We start from the raw sequence: 16,576 nt of genomic DNA on the forward strand, positions 1-16,576 counted from the left end.
TGGAGCGGGCCCCCCGCTTTGAGTGTCGGGCAGCTGCGCCTGCTCTTCGAGGCGCGCTGTTTGCGGTCGCCGCCGCCGCCGCCGCCGGGGAGCCCCGGTGCCCGCGGGGCCAAGCGGCGTGGGGGACAAGTCCCCAACGGGCTTCCGCGAGCTCCCCCGGCCCCAGTGATCCCTCAGCTGACCGTGACCGCCGAGGAGCCAGACGTCCCCCCGGCCAGCCCCGGGCCGCCCGAGCCGGAGGGCGGCTGGCTCCCGGCCGTGGGCTCCTCGCACCTGCAGCAGCCGCGCCGCCTCTCCACCTCGTCGCTTTCCTCCACTGGCTCCTCGTCCATGCCGGAGGACTCGGAGGACGATCTGCTGAGCGACAGCGAGAGCCGGAGCCGCGGCAACGTGCAGCTGGAAGCGGGCGAGGACGTGGGTCAGGTACGGGCCGCGGGGGCGGGGCCGGGGGCCGTGCGCGGGGGACCCAGCTTCTAGCTCTCCGGGGTCCGACTCCCGCCCCAAGGTCCCTCCGCCCAGGGCCGGGTTCTCACTGCCCCGGGGGCTTAGGGGCCGGAGGGAGGCCTCCGCGGACCTCTCGCCTTGGCAGTTTTCACCCCGTTTCCGCGGGAGGTTCGCGGGCCGGGCCCTGGGGCGTCTAAGAAGGCGAGTGAGGAGGAGCCTGCGACCGGCCACGGGGACCGGGTGGGGTGGGGAGCGGGGGATCGTGACCGGCCGGCTGCGAGGTGGGACCTGGGAGATCGGAGGGGTTGGCTTGCCCCGCGAACTCTCGGGGAGAGAGGGGCGCACGAGTCACTCCATCTCGCCGCCCCCTCGCCCGCGCCGGACCCCACCCCCGTCGTTGCCACGGTTTCCCTCTCCTGAGTGGGAGTGGAGCGGCGCTACAGGCTCAGCTCGGGAGCCGCCGCCGTCTGCTCCCGGCGCCCGCACAAGGCGTGGACGCGGGGAAGGAGGAGCGCAGGGCCGGGAGCTCTGGCCGGCAGCGGAGCGCCGCCCTCCCGGTTCGCTGCTGCTATTATGGCCGAGGGGGGTAACTGAGGCTGAAAGGCGTGTTCAGCCCGCTAGTCGCCGCCTTCTAGTGTCAGAAGGCCTGGCCTGCCCCTCCGAAAAATCCCAAAAAAATCCAGGGCCGGGGGGGGGGGGGCAGGTCTTTTCCCCGGGGGCTGGCCCCTGAGGGGGGGTCCCGCGCTCAGGGACACCCCCTCCTTGACCCCCCTTGTTTATAAAGAAAGGCCAAAAATCCTTTTAAAAAAAACTCCCTGCCCAGGGACTTAAAGAAGTTCCACGTTAACCCAAGTGTCCCCTAGTTGTTCCCGGGAGCCCCGGGGAGAGGCTAAAGGGGCCCCCCCCGGGGCCCCCGGTGGCTTCCTTGGCCTTTCCCCCGAAAGGGCGGGCGTGGGCCCCCGGCCCCCCCGGGGTGGCCCTGCGCCGCGGCGGGGAAGAGCGCTGGGGGCGCGGCCCCCCTGCGGAACCCAAGCCCCGCCGCGCGCTCGGATGGGAAGAGGCGGGGAGACACTTGAACGACCTGCAGCGGATCCGTGACTCAGTTACCCCCTGAGACCGGCTTTACCCAGAGGGCGGCATGGTTTGTGACACAAAAGAAAAAAGAGAAAAAGCCTCATAGAACAGGAACACCCGCTGCCGGGTAGGTGCGGGGGAGTAAGGGTGCCCTGGCCCAGGATGGCTCCTAGTGCAGCCCTGGCCCAAGCAGGGAAGGGTGCCGCCTGGGGTTTCCCAGGAGGTGGATGTGGGGCAGGGAGAGATCTGCTGCCTCCCTGCCTCCTCGGAAATACAGAGCCGTAGTTCGGGGCCCGCGGCGCCCCCGCTCCATCTCTGACAGCTGAGAGGCGGGCCCAGGAGGAGGGGCCCACGAGGGCAGCCCCCGGTTCTCTCTAACGTCCGTGGGCGGAGGAGGTCCCGCGGCCCAAGCCCGGGAGCGCCGTCGGCAGGAGCCAGCACTCCGGGAGCGGTCGCAGCTGTGCCCTGGTGTCTCTGGCCGGCCTCCCCCCCACGCTGAGCTGGAGCAGATGGCCTCTCGAAGGCCCTTCCAGCTCCAAGGCTGCGTCTCTCGGGCCTTCCCAACCCCCAGCCCGCCGGGGCCTCCCCGAAGGCAAACAGCCACGGCGGCGGCAGATAAGCCAGGAACTGTTGACAGAGGCCTCCTGCGTCCGCGTGGAAGGGCCCGGCGCGGACTTTGCCTCGCGGCCGGTCGGGAGCGGCACCGCGCGCCCGCCAGGCCGCCTTGAGGGCTTCCCCGGGCAGGAAGCAGAGCCCGGGAGCTGGCTGGCCTTCAGGATGCACCTGGGAGAAGGGCGCCTCGGGCACTCAGGCCTGGGCAGACAACCGGAGTGGCCAGAGCAGGAGGCCTGCGAAGACCCCACCTTGCCTCTGCCTGGCACGCGCGTCCTTCCCCTTCTCCTCCTAGGAGCCCCCAACAGCCTTCCAAGAGCCTGGAGCCTTGCTCCCCGCAGGGTAGTTGGGGCTGGACAGCCCTTCCTCCCTCCCCGGGCCTTTCCTCTTGTATAGGGAAAAGTCATGGGCAGGGAAACCTACACAGGCGAGGGAAGAGGGGGAGGGAGGTTAGGGGCCTGTCCCCGAGGACAGCTGGCATGAGTGTCTGTATTCTTAGGCCTTCCCTGCCTCTTAAGACAATCGTGGGGTGTTGCTCTAGCAGAAGAGAGGATGTTTGGCTCCTGTTCACTTCTTTCTCTTCTCTCAGTGCTCCAGGATGGGTAAGGAGACCTGGATGCCATCCTGTCCTGGACTCAGAACTCCCACACTTCACTTTTCACTAATTATAGAGCAGAATTTAGGTTAACTGACTTCCTTTTTATAAAGTAAATGCCCTGGGGAAGGTGAAGTCGTGGGTCACTTATACCTTCGTGCAAATGATTTTATAAATTTAAACTGATTGCTTTCACCACCACCACCATTACCACCACCACAGGGAGTGCTAGTTTGATAGGGCAGTGGCAACATGGGGAGGGGGTTGGGCTGGTAGAGAGCTGCAGCCAATGACTGAAGGGCTGGAGGCAGGGAGTGTGGGGATGAGCACCAAAGGCAAAGGGTCCGTTCTGGCAGCAGGTACACTGAGTGCCTGATGTGATACAGAAGCAGGAGTCCTCCCGGCTTCCAAATAGAGCTTAGATAAAGGCCCGTTAGAGGCTTGTGTCTAGCAGAGCCCTGCCCAGAGAGAGATGCTCCTAGTCCAGCCCCAGGAGTGAGGAATTGTCAGAGGGTCCTCCTGTGACTTCGTTAAAGACACACGGGTCAGCTCTCATGGGCCTTTTGCCCCAAGATGAGTTGGTTTCCCAGTCTTCTGTGGGGAGTAGGCTGGGCCAGAGGATGGTGCTTTGGCCCTCTTTTCAAGTAGATTTCACTTTGTAACGTAATAAATCTGCTTTCTGAGACACATACAATAAAAGCCTACCCTGCTAAAAAATATCTCCCCTGCTGCTGTTCATGTGCCCAAATCGTCACCCACCCACCAAGGAATGTTTCACATGCATCTTTAAAAAAAATTTTTTTTATTGATTTCAGAGAGGAAGGGAAAGGGAGAGATAGAAACATCAATGATGAGAGAGAACCATTGATTGGCTGCCTCCTGCATGCCCCCCACTGGGGCTCAAGCCCATAAACTGGCATGTGCCCTGACTCGGAGTCAAACCTGAGACCTCCTGGTTCATATGTTGACGTTCAACCACTGAGCCATGCCAGCAGGGCAGGATATGTTTTTATTGAGCTTTTGAGAGAGAGAGAGAGAGAGAGAGAGAGAGAGAGAGAGAGAGAGAGAAACATGGATGTGAGAGAGAAACACTGACAGGCTGCCTCCTGTATGTACCCTGACTGGGGATCAAACTCGCAACCTTTTGGTGTATGGGATGATGCTACAACCAACTGAACCACCTGGCCAGGGTGGACATGTGCATCTTTATATGCATTATGTCCTGGGGGAGGTACCAGGTAGCTCCTTAAGATGGAAAACGGCAGTGAGTTCCATGACACTTGTATCAACTCCTTCCATGTTTGAACATATCCTTTAGTGGCAGGGGAGCTAAATCCTGTCACACCACCTCAGGAGGTGGCTGGGAGGGCTCAGATGACATAATAGGTATTAAAGCCCTTTGTAACCTGCATGGCTAGAACCAGCCTTTGTCTTTGCTGCTCTCAGTTGACATGATCCTCTCAAAATTGTGGTGGTAAGGGTAGATGATGCCCCAATTTTACATCATCTTGGGAGCAAGTTGATGCTGTGTCATCACATATCAATCAAGTGGCAGTAGTCCTGGACTGCAGGTGCTAAATCCTCTTCTACCAGGTCTACCTCTATCTATCTTCAGCCCCACTCACTGCTCCCACATGATCCCAGAAGAAAGAATAATACAGTTCTCCCATCTCATTTGACCCAAGGCTGATTCCCTCTTCTACTGGGGCAGCTACAGAAATAGTTGTACCCTCTGATTAACTCCATTCTGGTCCCACTGTCCCCCACAGTCTGCCAGTAGGCCCCTAAAGCTGCCTCAATCCCACAATTAACCTCATTCCTTTGGATGAAGGCAAAGGTATCCTGCCAACAGAGAGGGGTCTCCAGGCAGATCTCAGTGTTTCCCCAAAACACACCACTTTGTGGTTGCAAATTGCTTCACCTAGTACACAGCTCTTTCTAGTGTGGAGGTCCCATTTTCCCCAAAAGAAATCGGGGTGGTAGCATGGACTTTGGAACCAGCTGGGTCAGTTGGAACATAGGGAGGGGGTTGGGCTGGTAGATAGCTTGAACCAGGGGCTGGGTGGCTGGAGGCAGGAGTGAGGGCATGCTAACTCTTTGAGCCTCGATTTCTCCCTATAAAATAGCAATAATGCCACCACCTCATGCACTTGCTGTCCCTGTGCATCATTATCATGATTCTCAAACTGAGAGTGGGAGAAGAGGGTATAGCGTGGTGCCGCTGAATACACATGGCACATACATCTTCCCTGAATTTTATTTGAAGATTTGGAGGTGGGAGAGTTTATAATAAAACTTGGATTGTTATGCAGCATAATGCAAGCCTTGTAGGTATTTAAAGAGTGAATAAGGAGTTTTGAAAGAGCTGTCATGCTTCTAGTGGGTTGCTCCTGGCTACACCCCTAGATCCCCGGGGATTGGACACGTGATCACACCCCGGTGTGCCTTGTAGGGACTGCAGTAGGAAAGCAGTAGCAATGCTGTCTTGTGGAGGCTGAGAAGTGCCTGGCATACAGTAGGCGGTCAGTACATGGTGGCTTGTGTTATGGCAGCAGCTATGTCTTCCCAGAGGAAACGGGCTCACACAGATGAAGTTCTCGCTTGGACTCACTCAGCTAGAACATGACAGAGCCAGGACTGGAACCAACTCCTGACTCCCCATCCAGTGCTCTGTCACTAACCCCATCTCCTCCACATGGGAAAGGGCCTAATGGTGAGCAGCCTTCCCCTACTTAGACCACTACCCCAGTTCGCCCTCTCCCTCTGAGAACTCCCTCTAGTCAGGGAGGCTGGATTCCTGGGTTCCAGCCCTGTGGGGGCACACATGTGTAACTCCTCTAAAAGCAGGCACCCCTGGGAGGAGGCAGCAGACATGCAGTTTGGATGAGCAAACCTGTGCGCTATGAACCCGTTGACATAGGAATGATGGGTTTTGGTGGGAAGAGGAAAGGTCCAGAGTGTGAGACGGTCTCAGGATTGGGTGGAGGCCAGAAGCAGTGGTCATGAGGCAGGAGGTTCATCAAAACCCACATTTCCCTCTCAGTTTCATCGAAGATAACAGACCCTCAGCTCTGTATTGCATTTTCAAAGCCCTGGGTCTTGCTAACTGGTGAGGAGCGATATGGCATCCAGGGATAGCAGATGATTTGGGGAAACCTCAAGCCATTATTTCTTCAGACCCAGCCAGGCTAGCCTCCTGCCCTGGGCCTTTGTCAAGATTTGTTTCTGTGATTGTCTCCCTAAATGGGAGGAACCTATGGTCCCAAAGTGAATGAATCAACAATCCATATTTGGGGCGTGCTCTCTCCTTCCCCCTCCACTTCCCCCATAGGCAGCATGTGTCTCCTAAACTCTAAGGACCCATGAGACTCGCAACCATGGGCAGCGGCATCTCACCAGGGACTAATGCCCTGAACCTGTCCCCACGGTGCCCTTCTCTCTGACTCTCAAGTGAGCTGATAGCAGCCCCATCTCTTTCGCCATAACATTTCTAGTGAACCAAGGCAGCCTCTTGCCTGTTGCTCCTTCTAGCTATCCTAGGCCCTTCCTTGTTTCACTGTCCCCAGCTTTCATAAACATATTCTCAAAGTAAGTTTAAAAAGCAATCCAGTCCAGCTCAGCGTTTGAGCATCAACCTATGAACCGGGTCACATGCCTGGATTGCGGGCTTCCTCCCCAGTAGGGGGCGCGCAGGAGGCAGCGGATCAATGATTTTCCTCATTAATGTTTCCATCTCTCCCTCTCCCTTCTTCTCGGAAATCAATAAAAATATATTTTAAAAAACAATCCATATTTGTCCAGCTTCTACTTCATGCCAAGAAACGAGGTCAGGGGAGAAAGAGCCTGTCACTTTCAAGCCTCATTTACTACTCACAACACAGTGAGAGCAGCCATTTCCCCATTTTACAGACGAAGAAGCTGATGCTCGAAGGCTTGTTTCTCAGGCCCCCAAATATCCTGAGACATTGGTAGAAATGCAAGTTTTTGGTCCTACCCCAAACTTAGAATTTCCCTGTGGTAAACCCAAGAACCTGCATTTTTAAACAAGGGTGGTCATCAGTTGATTCTCAGAGCAGTTTAATAACCTGCCCCAAAGTTCAGCGTTTGAGCGGCAGAACGGTGGTTCAGACCTGAGCCTTCTGACGCCAAGTCCAGGGCTCTTTTCAGCACCTTTGAGAAGCTGGATACCTGTCACCACCCTGTGTGTCTCAATGTCCACCACGCAGGCGCACAATAAAGTTTCCTGAGTGAACAAATGAATGAACCAGGGGACCCTAGCTGCTTGCGGTGGGGCGGGCTGGCCGAGCCCCCGTCCTGAGGAGGGAGGGCTGATGCATGGATGAGATGCTGGACCTGCGGGCTCCGACCGTGTTGCTTTCAGAAAAGCCACTGGCAGAAGATCCGGACCATGGTGAACATGCCCGTCATCAGCCCTTTCAAGAAGCGCTACGCCTGGGTGCAGCTGGCCGGGCACACGGGTGAGCGCGGGCGGGCGCGGGTGGGGAGGGTGCGTCCCGGGGAGGGAGGGACGAGGCGGCGTTAACTGGGGCCCGTCTGCAGGGAGCTTCAAGGCGGCGGGCACCAGCGGGCTGATCCTGAAGCGCAGCTCGGACTCGGAGCGGTACTGCCTGGCGCGGCTGATGGCCGACGCGCTGCGCGGCTGCGTGCCCGCCTTCCATGGCGTGGTGGAGCGCGATGGCGAGAGCTACCTGCAGTTGCAGGACCTGCTCGACGGCTTCGATGGGCCCTGCGTACTTGACTGCAAGATGGGCATCAGGTACGTGAGCTCTGCCGGGCCGTGCGGGAACCGTCGGGCGGGGGCGCGGGTTGGTGCTAGACGAGTCCTAGGGTGAGTCCGCTCCAGCCCCGCCGCTGCCTCCGCCTCCGTAGGACCTACCTGGAAGAGGAGCTGACCAAAGCCCGCGAACGACCCAAGCTGCGGAAGGACATGTACAAGAAGATGCTGGCCGTGGACCCCGAGGCGCCCACGGAGGAGGAGCACGCGCAGCGCGCGGTCACCAAGCCGCGCTACATGCAGTGGCGGGAAGGCATCAGCTCCAGCACCACGCTCGGCTTCCGCATCGAGGGCATCAAGGTGGGCCAGGCTCGCTTTGCTTTGCACAGCCCCGCCGCTCCTGCACCCCAGCCCACACCCACACCGCGGTGTCAAACCTCCCAGGGCCCCCACCCCCACCCCCCTGAATACGCACCCTCGAGCTTCCAGCGTGTCCAGGGAGATACCGCTGCTCTAATGATCCTGCCCCCTCTGGCGGGTACGGCCCCTGACACTTCCTGTCCCACCTCCTTAATTAAGAAAGCCGACGGATCCTGCAGCACAGACTTCAAGACCACGCGGAGCCGGGAGCAGGTGATCCGAGTCTTCCAGGAGTTCGTGCAAGGGGATGCGGAAGTGCTGGTGAGTGCCGCGTCCTGGCACCTGCGCTGTCGGGGCGCCTGAAACCGAGGGACGCCCCCAGGCCACCCTGTCTAGTGCCCTCGCCTATGTGACCCCTGTCGTAGCTTTTTCTCACACTGTGTTGTAATTTTTATGTTTCTTCCCTTCTGTCCTGCGCGCCACGGGAGGGCCTGTTTTTCCTCCACGGTATTTACCAAGCAGAGCATGAGTCGTGACCCCTAATGTTAGCAGCAGCTCGGTCTGTGTTTCGTTAATGTGCCCTCCTCTCCCGCCCTACCCTGTCCAGCGGAGGTATTTGAACCGCCTGCTGCAGATCCGGGACACCTTGGAGGTCTCTGAGTTCTTTAGGAGGCATGAGGTAAGGGGGAGGGCCAGGTTCCTGGTCTGTGGTCTGTGAGGGCTTCCCCAGAAGGGCCGTGGTCTGACCTTGTGGGTTTTGGCAGGTGATCGGCAGCTCCCTGCTTTTCGTACACGATCACAGCCATCGCGCGGGTGTGTGGCTCATCGACTTCGGCAAGACCACGCCTCTCCCTGACGGCCAGACCCTGGACCATCGGAGGCCCTGGGAGGAGGGCAACCGCGAGGACGGCTATTTGCTGGGGCTGGACAATCTCATTAGCATCCTGGCCAGCCTGGCCGAGAGATGAGGCTAGGGACTAGGCCCCTGTCCCCGCACAGACCCGCTGGTCTCACAAATGGACCTGCAGCTTTGTCCCCGCTGTGCATGCTGGGAAGAGACAAACCCAGAGGTTGGGTGGTTCATAGGGTCCTGTAGGGCCAAGTGCCAACCACTGTGGGACGCACTGCACGCACCAAGGCTGTTCCCCATACAAACCCAAGCGGTCCCAGAGCCGATGACACTAAGTTAGGGGGTGGGGGGTACACTGTGACAATGGACTTCTTCCTGAGTCCAGCTATTCTGAGGGGGCTCTGTACTTCTCCAGAGAGGTGAGATAACGAATTTTATTTCACAGGCACTAGATCTATTGATCTATCCTTCCCACACTACAATGGACTCCCCTCCCCAATAAAACTCAAAGACACCAGCTTTGGTGACTCAGACTTCATCTCCTCCCTCCTCTGGTTCCCTCTTTCTCAGTTCCCAGGCATCTCTAAGGTCCATTCAGATCACTGGAGGATATGAGAAGAGTTCTTTTTTAAAAAGAAAATTTATTGATTGATTTGAGAGAGGGTGAGAAGGAGGAGGAGGAGGAAGAGGAGGAGGGGGAGGAGGAGGAAGGGAGGGAAGGAAAGAGAGAAAGAGAGAGAGAGAGAGATTGATTGATTTGTTGTTCCACCCATCCATTCATTGGTTGCTTCCTGTATGTGCCCTGACCAGGATCCAACCAGCAACCTTGGTGCATCAGGATGACACTCCAACCAGCGGAGCCACACTGGCAGGCTGAGAAGAGCTCTTTATTAGTTGTCTGTAGGGTTGTGTGGACTGCCCAGGTGAAGAGTACTCATAGGGGAAGGGCAGTCCAGCAAAGGCTTCCTGCAGGAGGCAATTTCAACTGGCCACCCACATCCGGGGGAAAGGGGGTTGGCCTCTGCTCTGGTCCCAAAGTTTAAAGTTTGGGAGTGGCCAGGCTCCTCCCCAGGAGGCCTGGGTCTGATTTCCAGGATGGAAAGTCCTGTGGTGCAGGCCAACCTTGAGACAGGCCCAAGCATGCAGTACAAACTGGGGTGGAGGTGTGGGGGAGAGGCTACTGGAATAACAAGCCACCTAGAAGCCTGGGAGGAGTGCAGGGAGGAACCACTGCTAGCACCAATGCCTATGTCCTCCCTCAGGGCCCCTGGGGCCCAGCAGCTATAGATGGGATTCTAAGGGTCCCAAGGTGGGAGTCCTCTGGCATTGGGGGGCTTGAGGCCAGAGGGCAGCCAGCTCCCTTTCCAGCTCTTGAAGTTCTTCAGACTCAGTTCCTGGGCCTGTGGGGACCTTAGCCCCTCCAAAGACCTGCTCCCCAGCCAGCAGCCCTTTCTCTTCCTGGGCCCTGGCTCCATTGGCAGAGATGAATTCAGCACATCAGGGTCCTGGGAGCACAGCAGGGTAAGGGAGCAGTGGGCCAGTGTTGTTTTATGGCCTCCCTCCTGACCCCCAAGACAGGATGGTCAGGGCAGGTCACAGACACACCTGCCCTGGATTGAAGTCCAGGATGGAAGATGCTCCAAGATGCTGGCAAAACTAGGGCGGAGTTCACTCTGGCTATGAAGTCCTGCCCCTCCTGGTTACCTGGGGAGAAGGAGCAGTTTGTGCTCAACCATGGCTGTGAAGGACCCCCTCCCTGGGCAACACTCTAAACTCTCAGAGGCCCTAGACAGCCCCTGGGCGGGGCTGGCCATCAGTCCCACTCTGGCTATGAAGTCCTGCCCCTCCTGGTTGGTGCCCAGGGCAGAGCATATAGCCCAGTGAGAAGATCTCCAAGAGCAGTGCCCCAAAAGACCTGCATCATGAGTGGGGGGAACCTGATGAAGCCCATCAGGCACAGCCTCCCTTTCCCTCACATGAGGTGGCCCAGGGGAGGGGAGGGTGTGGTATCACCAGGAGTCTATCTTGGATGTGAAGGTGCCCTCCAGGAAGGCCTCTGGGACATCTACTTGACTGGCAGCAGAGCCTGGCAACCCTTTAGGTAATAACTGCCTCTATAGGAGGGAGGTGGGGAGGGATGAGCTATTCAAATCACAGGGGCTGCTGGGAAACTCCCTTGAAGCTGCAGCCTTCCCCACCTCCCCGGGCCCCACACTTGTAGATAACTCTAGCCCTCCAGAAGTCCCCCATCTTGGCCACTCCGCTGGGTCCACTGCAGCTCAGCAGGCAGTTCCTGGCAGCAATGTCCCTGCAGAGTTGGGAGGACTGCCAGAACTCAGAATCTCTTGCTCTGATCTACTTTCATTAAAGTTATGTGGAAGGTCTCTTTCTTGAGGGGAGGGGGGCAGTTGGGCTAAGGGATCCCATGAACCAGAATGACTCCTGACCTGCCAGTCAAGTGGATGCCCCCAGAGGAAGATTTTCCTCAGGTAGTGGCAGCCCTGGGCTATGTCCTGGGCCAGCTGGAGCAGGTCCTGCATGGCCAGAGGTGATGGCTGGGCCTGGGTAGGGCAGAGGGTGCATTTGCCCATGAAGGTTTTGGCACACAGGGACAGGGTCTTTAGAGGCACCTGGCGGGCTGGGAGAAGGATCTTATTAGCAGGTGTGGCGGGCTGCGCCTCAGGAAATTTCATGTCCCCTCCAGACATCAACTCCAGCAGAATTAGGTGAGGGCCAGCCTGGAGGCCGAGCTCCACACAGTGCACAATGTTCTGATGGCTGAACTTGCTGGGCTGGTGGTACACACATCCCATCACCAGCAGGAAGAGAAACCACGCTTTAGGCTCCACAAAACTGCAGGGGACCTCGGTGTCCCTAGACTTGCTACCTCTTAGCCCCATGGTAAAGAGAGGCAGCTCCTGCAGATGCTGGGTGCCTTCCCCACAACTTCCACATGGCCTGTGGCCCCAGGTGCACCGCCATGAGGAAATCCCGCTCATCCTGAGAGCAGAGTTCGGGCAGTCTAGGGAGGATAAGGGCACCGAGCTCCTGAGGTCCCCAGACACCAGGAGGGTGTGTTGACCCTAGCATCAGCAATTGTTTCTCTCTCCTTGGAACCCTGCTCTCCTGGCTCCAGCCAGAAGCTCCACCTCCTCTCACCTTGATAGCCACCTGCAGGGGGCTGGGGTCCCCAGGAAGGGCATAACCAGTCCCTCATATCCCTCTCCAAAGGCTCTGCATGAAGACAGATTAGAAGGGAGTGGGTAGTTGAGCCTGAGGAAGGGTTCTAGAGAGTCTTGTGTCGCTTTACCTCCCTCTCCCCCCTCCTTTGCCCAGCTGGCCTGGAAGGTCTGGGCTTTCTCTACAGCATGGCATGTTCCCAGGTGTAAGCCCTGCAGAGGCAATGTTGACTGGCACAGAGCCAGGGCAGAAGAGAAGGCAGGTATGGGGTTGGGGCGGGGCGGGGGGGGGGGGGAGTCTATATGAGGTCTACCCTTAGGTCCTTGCTGACACCCTGAGGTGGAGGCAACCCTTGCTCCAAAGGAATCACATCCTAGGGTTCCTACCATCCCAGAAATTAGGGATGACATCTGACCCTGGACAAGTTATTTTCTATTTTGGAGCTTCTCTGGCTTCTATCTCCTCTACACAAGGTCTTTGGGCCACAGCTGCTCTCTGGATCTATAATTCACCAGGGAGTGGGGGAGGGGGGATTCGGAGTGCATAGGTCTCAGAAGGAGGGGGAGGACTCACCTGAGCAGAGTGACATTATTTGGAGAAATCTCTCCCTAAGCCCTGGGGCAGAGGCCACGACTGGGTTGGGCCAAGCCCCATCTGGCAGCAGTAGGGGTTAGGGGCTGTCCTGATGGTGGAGGGTTGAAGCTTGCTCAGCTGGAGCTCAGGGCCTGGCAATCCTGTCCCCCACAGACCCTGCCACTTCTTATGGTTCACGGAGGGTGGGCACACTCTACCTGCCCAGCAGCCCCACCCTGCTTTGCCTCCTCCTGCCCAGGCCACCTCCACAGATGCCCATTGAGGCAAATGTTTTCCCCTGGGCCTCCCCAGCTGCTTCTATCCTTAGAATCCCAGAGGAGTTCACCATTGCTCTGCTGGGAGTAGGGGGCCTTGAAATCAGCCATGTCTGCCCCTGAGACCCCACACAGCTCAGTGGAGAGGTGGGCAATCTTGAATCAGCCATGCTTGCTGAATGATCCGTACCCAGAATCAGGACCCACACACATAAGGAGGCTCAGTGTAGAAGCTGCCACCACAGCCACTAATAGAACCAGAGGGCCTGATATGGGGGCAGGTCTAGGAAGAAAGAGAGACACCTCCAGTGGGAAGCTCCTCTCTGTCCCTTTACCCCAGGTTTTAGCCTTGCCTCAAGATGCAGCTCAAGTGTTAACTTTTCCATGATGCTTTCCCACTTATCCTAGACCAGTGGTCAGCAAACCGCGGCTCACAAGCCACATGCGGCTCTTTGGCCCCTTGAGTGTGGCTCTTCCTAAGCCTTAGGAGTACCCTAATTAAGTTAATAACAATGTACCTACCTATATAGTTTAAGTTTAAAAAATTTGGCTCTCAAAAGAAATTTCAATTGTTGTACTGTTGATATTTGGCTCTGTTGACTAATGAGTTTGCTGACCACTGTCCTAGACAAACACAACCTCTCCCTCCTGAGAACCCCTAAAACACTTTACATCCCGCATGGCAATTGTCACTTAGATATAGATATAGATGTAGATGTAGATGTAGATGTAGATGTAGATGTAGATGTAGGTATAGGTATAGGTATAGGTATAGGTATAGGTATAGGTATAGGTATAGGTATAGGTATAGATATAGGTATAGGTATAGGTATAGATATAGGTATATAGATATAGATATAGGTATAGATATATAGAGATAGATTCATATATCTAGATAGATGGATAGTGCCCCTCCCACACTAGATCACTAGACTACATGCTCCCTGAAGGCAGAGCATGCACTGATGCATCTCTAATCTTCTGCCCACACCCAGTATCCTACTCCTCCTCCCAGTCTGTGGCCCCAGGACGCCAGACCTTGGACAATGGCAGAACATACCCGTGCAGGTGCTGTTATTCACAGCTAGCTCCATGCCCTCTGAGCACATGCATTCGACCAACCAGAACTCTGCCTGCCATTGACAGTCTTTCAAAAGGCAATGACTGCAATTGAGGTGCAGTTGGCTCTCCACTTCTCCGTGGTTCCCTGTGACTATGAGTAAAATAACTGATATTGAGGGGTGAGGGAGGATGAGGTGGAGTGGGGTGGGGGGACACACGCATGCTTTTGCCAGCCACATGTTTAATTCTAACCCTGGACTGTGGAACAAGGAGTCGTGCCAGGTATTTAAGGCTGGGTGGGAGGTCTTGGGGGGCTTCTGTCAGGCTTGCATACTCTCTCTGGAATCCTTGACCTTGCAGGAATTTGAGGAGATACTTGACAAGCACCCCAGCATGCCCCATACTAGCATCAAAACTGACAGCCCAGTTCCCCAATATTTCTGTGCTGTGCGAGAAGTAGGTAGTTCACAGTTCAGAGTTGCTGGCTCAGAGAGGAGTGGGCTCAGGGATTGAGGAAAAGGGCTAGGCCAGGCTGAGAGGCGGGTGGCAGAGGCTACTACCTGCCAGAGGCTGCAGGGAGAGCTCAGCCCCTGGAAACTGAAAGTGATAGGGGGAGGAAGGGGCACACAGCGGCCTCACTGCTGGTGAGGTGGTTTTTGAACTGTGTGGAAGCTGGAGTCTCCCAGTGGAAATCCCAGTATGGCCTCCTCTACACTAGCATTACAATACAGGTGCTGCCAGTTCAGCAGTGGGAGCCAGGAGCCAGGAGCCAGGAGCCAGGAGCCAGAGAGGTGGGGATGGAGTAATCACCGGTAGGCCCATCCCTGGCTGGTTGGGACACCTCCTTTGTCTGTCTGATCCCTCTGGTCCCATGTCCTCAGCTATAAAATGGGGAGGCTGTATATAATGGGAGAAGATGTATATAAAGTATTTACAAACAGTGCAGCCGGGACAGACACGAGGGCTCTGTTCCTTAAATCAGTGGTTTCCAAACAGGACTGCACAGGATGGATTAGAACACAGATGGCTGGGACCCTCCCCTGGAGTGTCGGATTCAGTAGGTTGCAGAGGGGCTGAGAGTTGCATTTCTAACAACTTGTTGGTGCTGATGCTACTGGTTCGGGCACCTCACTTTGAGATCCACTGATTTAAACCATCCCTGGCTTTCTGCCTCTGCGCAGTTTGCCCGTTCGGCCTGCTCTAAGTTCCCACGACAGCTGCAGAACAAGAAGCGGGTCTGAGATGATGGAAAGGTCCTGGATTTAAATGAAAATCTGGGGGGTGCTGTCTGGAAGTGTGATTTGCAATTTATCAAACCTCTTTTTTGCTTTTTCTGACCTCTTTTTCTAAGAGCTATTGCTCTACCTGCTCCGGCTTGGAGCGGTCTCAACCCCTTTCCCACCCATTCTTCTGAGGGACTCGGCCGGTTCTAAGGCGCTAACCTCCTTCATCCTGGGGGGCGGCCCAGCTGCCCGCCCCAAGGGTGTACCCACCCGGTAGCCGCCGCCCCCACTCCCAGCGGCCGGCTGCGGCCCAGACAAGCGTGGCCCAGGCCTCTGCGCAGCCCTGGCCGCCCTCTGCCCCTGGCCGCGGTGGGAGAGGAGGCCCGCCAGGTCCAGCCGCCCCCTTCGCCTGCGGGGAGACACAAGGTGGGCTGGCAGCGGGGACCAGGAGCCCTCGCCCCCGCCCTCCTCTCCCACTGCCCCGCCTCCGTGGAGCGGCTCTGCAGTTTCTCGGGGGCGGCCTGAATCCGGCCTCGGTCCTGCCGCCTCCGCGGGCCGCCGGCAGCCGCGGCTCCTACTCGCCTGCGCGCAGCTACCGGCCAGCGGCGCGTTCAGGGCCCGGCCGGGCGCTGGGCGAGGGTCTAGCCACCCCCCCTCCAGGGGCTGAGTAAGGAAAGGGGCTCCCGGCCACACCCGGGGACTTCGGAACCCCAAGGCCCTACGTAGAGCTCCGGTGCGCGCCCTCGGGAAAGGGCTTGGGGGCCCCACGCTGCGCGCCGGGAGCGAGCACGGACCCGAAAGGCGTAGTGGTGTCCCCGCCTCCGCCGCCACCGCCGGCCCAGCGCCGAGCCCCCGGGACCCCTTCGGGCCCCTCTGTCGCCGCGAGCTCCGCAGCGGCGGAGGCTCTCCGGGGCAGACGGGCGGCTCTTCGGGCTCCCGGGCGGGCATCGGCGCCGAAGCTGAACCCGGAGCAGCGCTCCCTCCCTTCGAACACCCAGCCCTCGCCCTGCGCTCCGGCCCCGCCCGGTCCCACCGGCCCCGCCAGCTCCGGGCAGGCGTCCTCTCCCTGCGGCCCCGCGAGGACGTGAAGCTGCTCCCCGCCCCCACGGGAGACACGGCCGAGAGAGGGTGGTTCTCGGCGCCTCGGCCGCGCGCGGCTTGGAAGCGCAGGTCCTGCGGGCAGAGGGCGCGGCGTCCCCAGCCCTCGCCGTGGCCCCGGGTCGCCGCCTGGAGCAGAGGTTGGTGACACCGACGGCGCCGGAGTTTCTTATCCGAGGGACTCGAGGCCTTGGTCGGTTTCGAAGAGATGGGACTCTGGTTTACGCACCGAAACGTTAGACTTACGCGGGCTCCGCCGCTGGTTGTGGGCCCTGTGCTGGGTGGGAACAGGCTCCTGGGGATGGGGCACGGGTGCGACGACTGCCCCCCCGCCCCCAGTTCCGCCGAAAGAGGGGCGGTCAGGTCGCGGGGGCCCCGTCGCTGCAGAACACCCTGCGCGCACGTGGCCTTCCTCCCTGAGGGTAAAACCTCGGCTCACGGTGAGCACCCACTCATTCTTCTCTGCAGGTCGGGTTCTTGCCCCCTGCCCGCAGT

General features: G+C 58.0%; 2 protein-coding genes across 2 annotated transcripts in view; one reads left to right on the top strand and one right to left on the bottom strand.

Moving 5' to 3' along the window:
* Positions 1 to 9,191, top strand: part of ITPKA (inositol-trisphosphate 3-kinase A) — a 10,316-nt gene extending 1,125 nt beyond the window's left edge. The window contains exons 2-8 of the mRNA XM_006093137.3: positions 6 to 423; positions 7,107 to 7,203; positions 7,286 to 7,502; positions 7,616 to 7,820; positions 8,040 to 8,141; positions 8,428 to 8,499; positions 8,585 to 9,191. Coding sequence (XP_006093199.1) covers positions 6 to 423; positions 7,107 to 7,203; positions 7,286 to 7,502; positions 7,616 to 7,820; positions 8,040 to 8,141; positions 8,428 to 8,499; positions 8,585 to 8,788 — 1,315 coding nt within the window. The 3' untranslated portion in view covers positions 8,789 to 9,191. The remainder of the gene's footprint in view (positions 1 to 5; positions 424 to 7,106; positions 7,204 to 7,285; positions 7,503 to 7,615; positions 7,821 to 8,039; positions 8,142 to 8,427; positions 8,500 to 8,584) is intronic.
* Positions 9,192 to 10,370: 1,179 nt separating this feature from the next.
* Positions 10,371 to 11,570, bottom strand: LTK (leukocyte receptor tyrosine kinase). Its single transcript, XM_023757606.1, is given in 7 exon segments — positions 10,371 to 10,524; positions 10,526 to 10,585; positions 10,684 to 10,732; positions 10,735 to 10,784; positions 10,886 to 10,978; positions 11,137 to 11,231; positions 11,331 to 11,570. Coding segments are annotated over 7 exon segments (741 nt in total).
* Between the last annotated feature and the right edge of the window lie 5,006 nt (positions 11,571 to 16,576).

The sequence above is a fragment of the Myotis lucifugus genome, unplaced genomic scaffold (genome assembly GCF_000147115.1).
Source record: "Myotis lucifugus unplaced genomic scaffold, Myoluc2.0 scaffold_109, whole genome shotgun sequence".
In the NCBI taxonomy this organism is placed as follows: Eukaryota; Metazoa; Chordata; class Mammalia; order Chiroptera; family Vespertilionidae; genus Myotis; species Myotis lucifugus.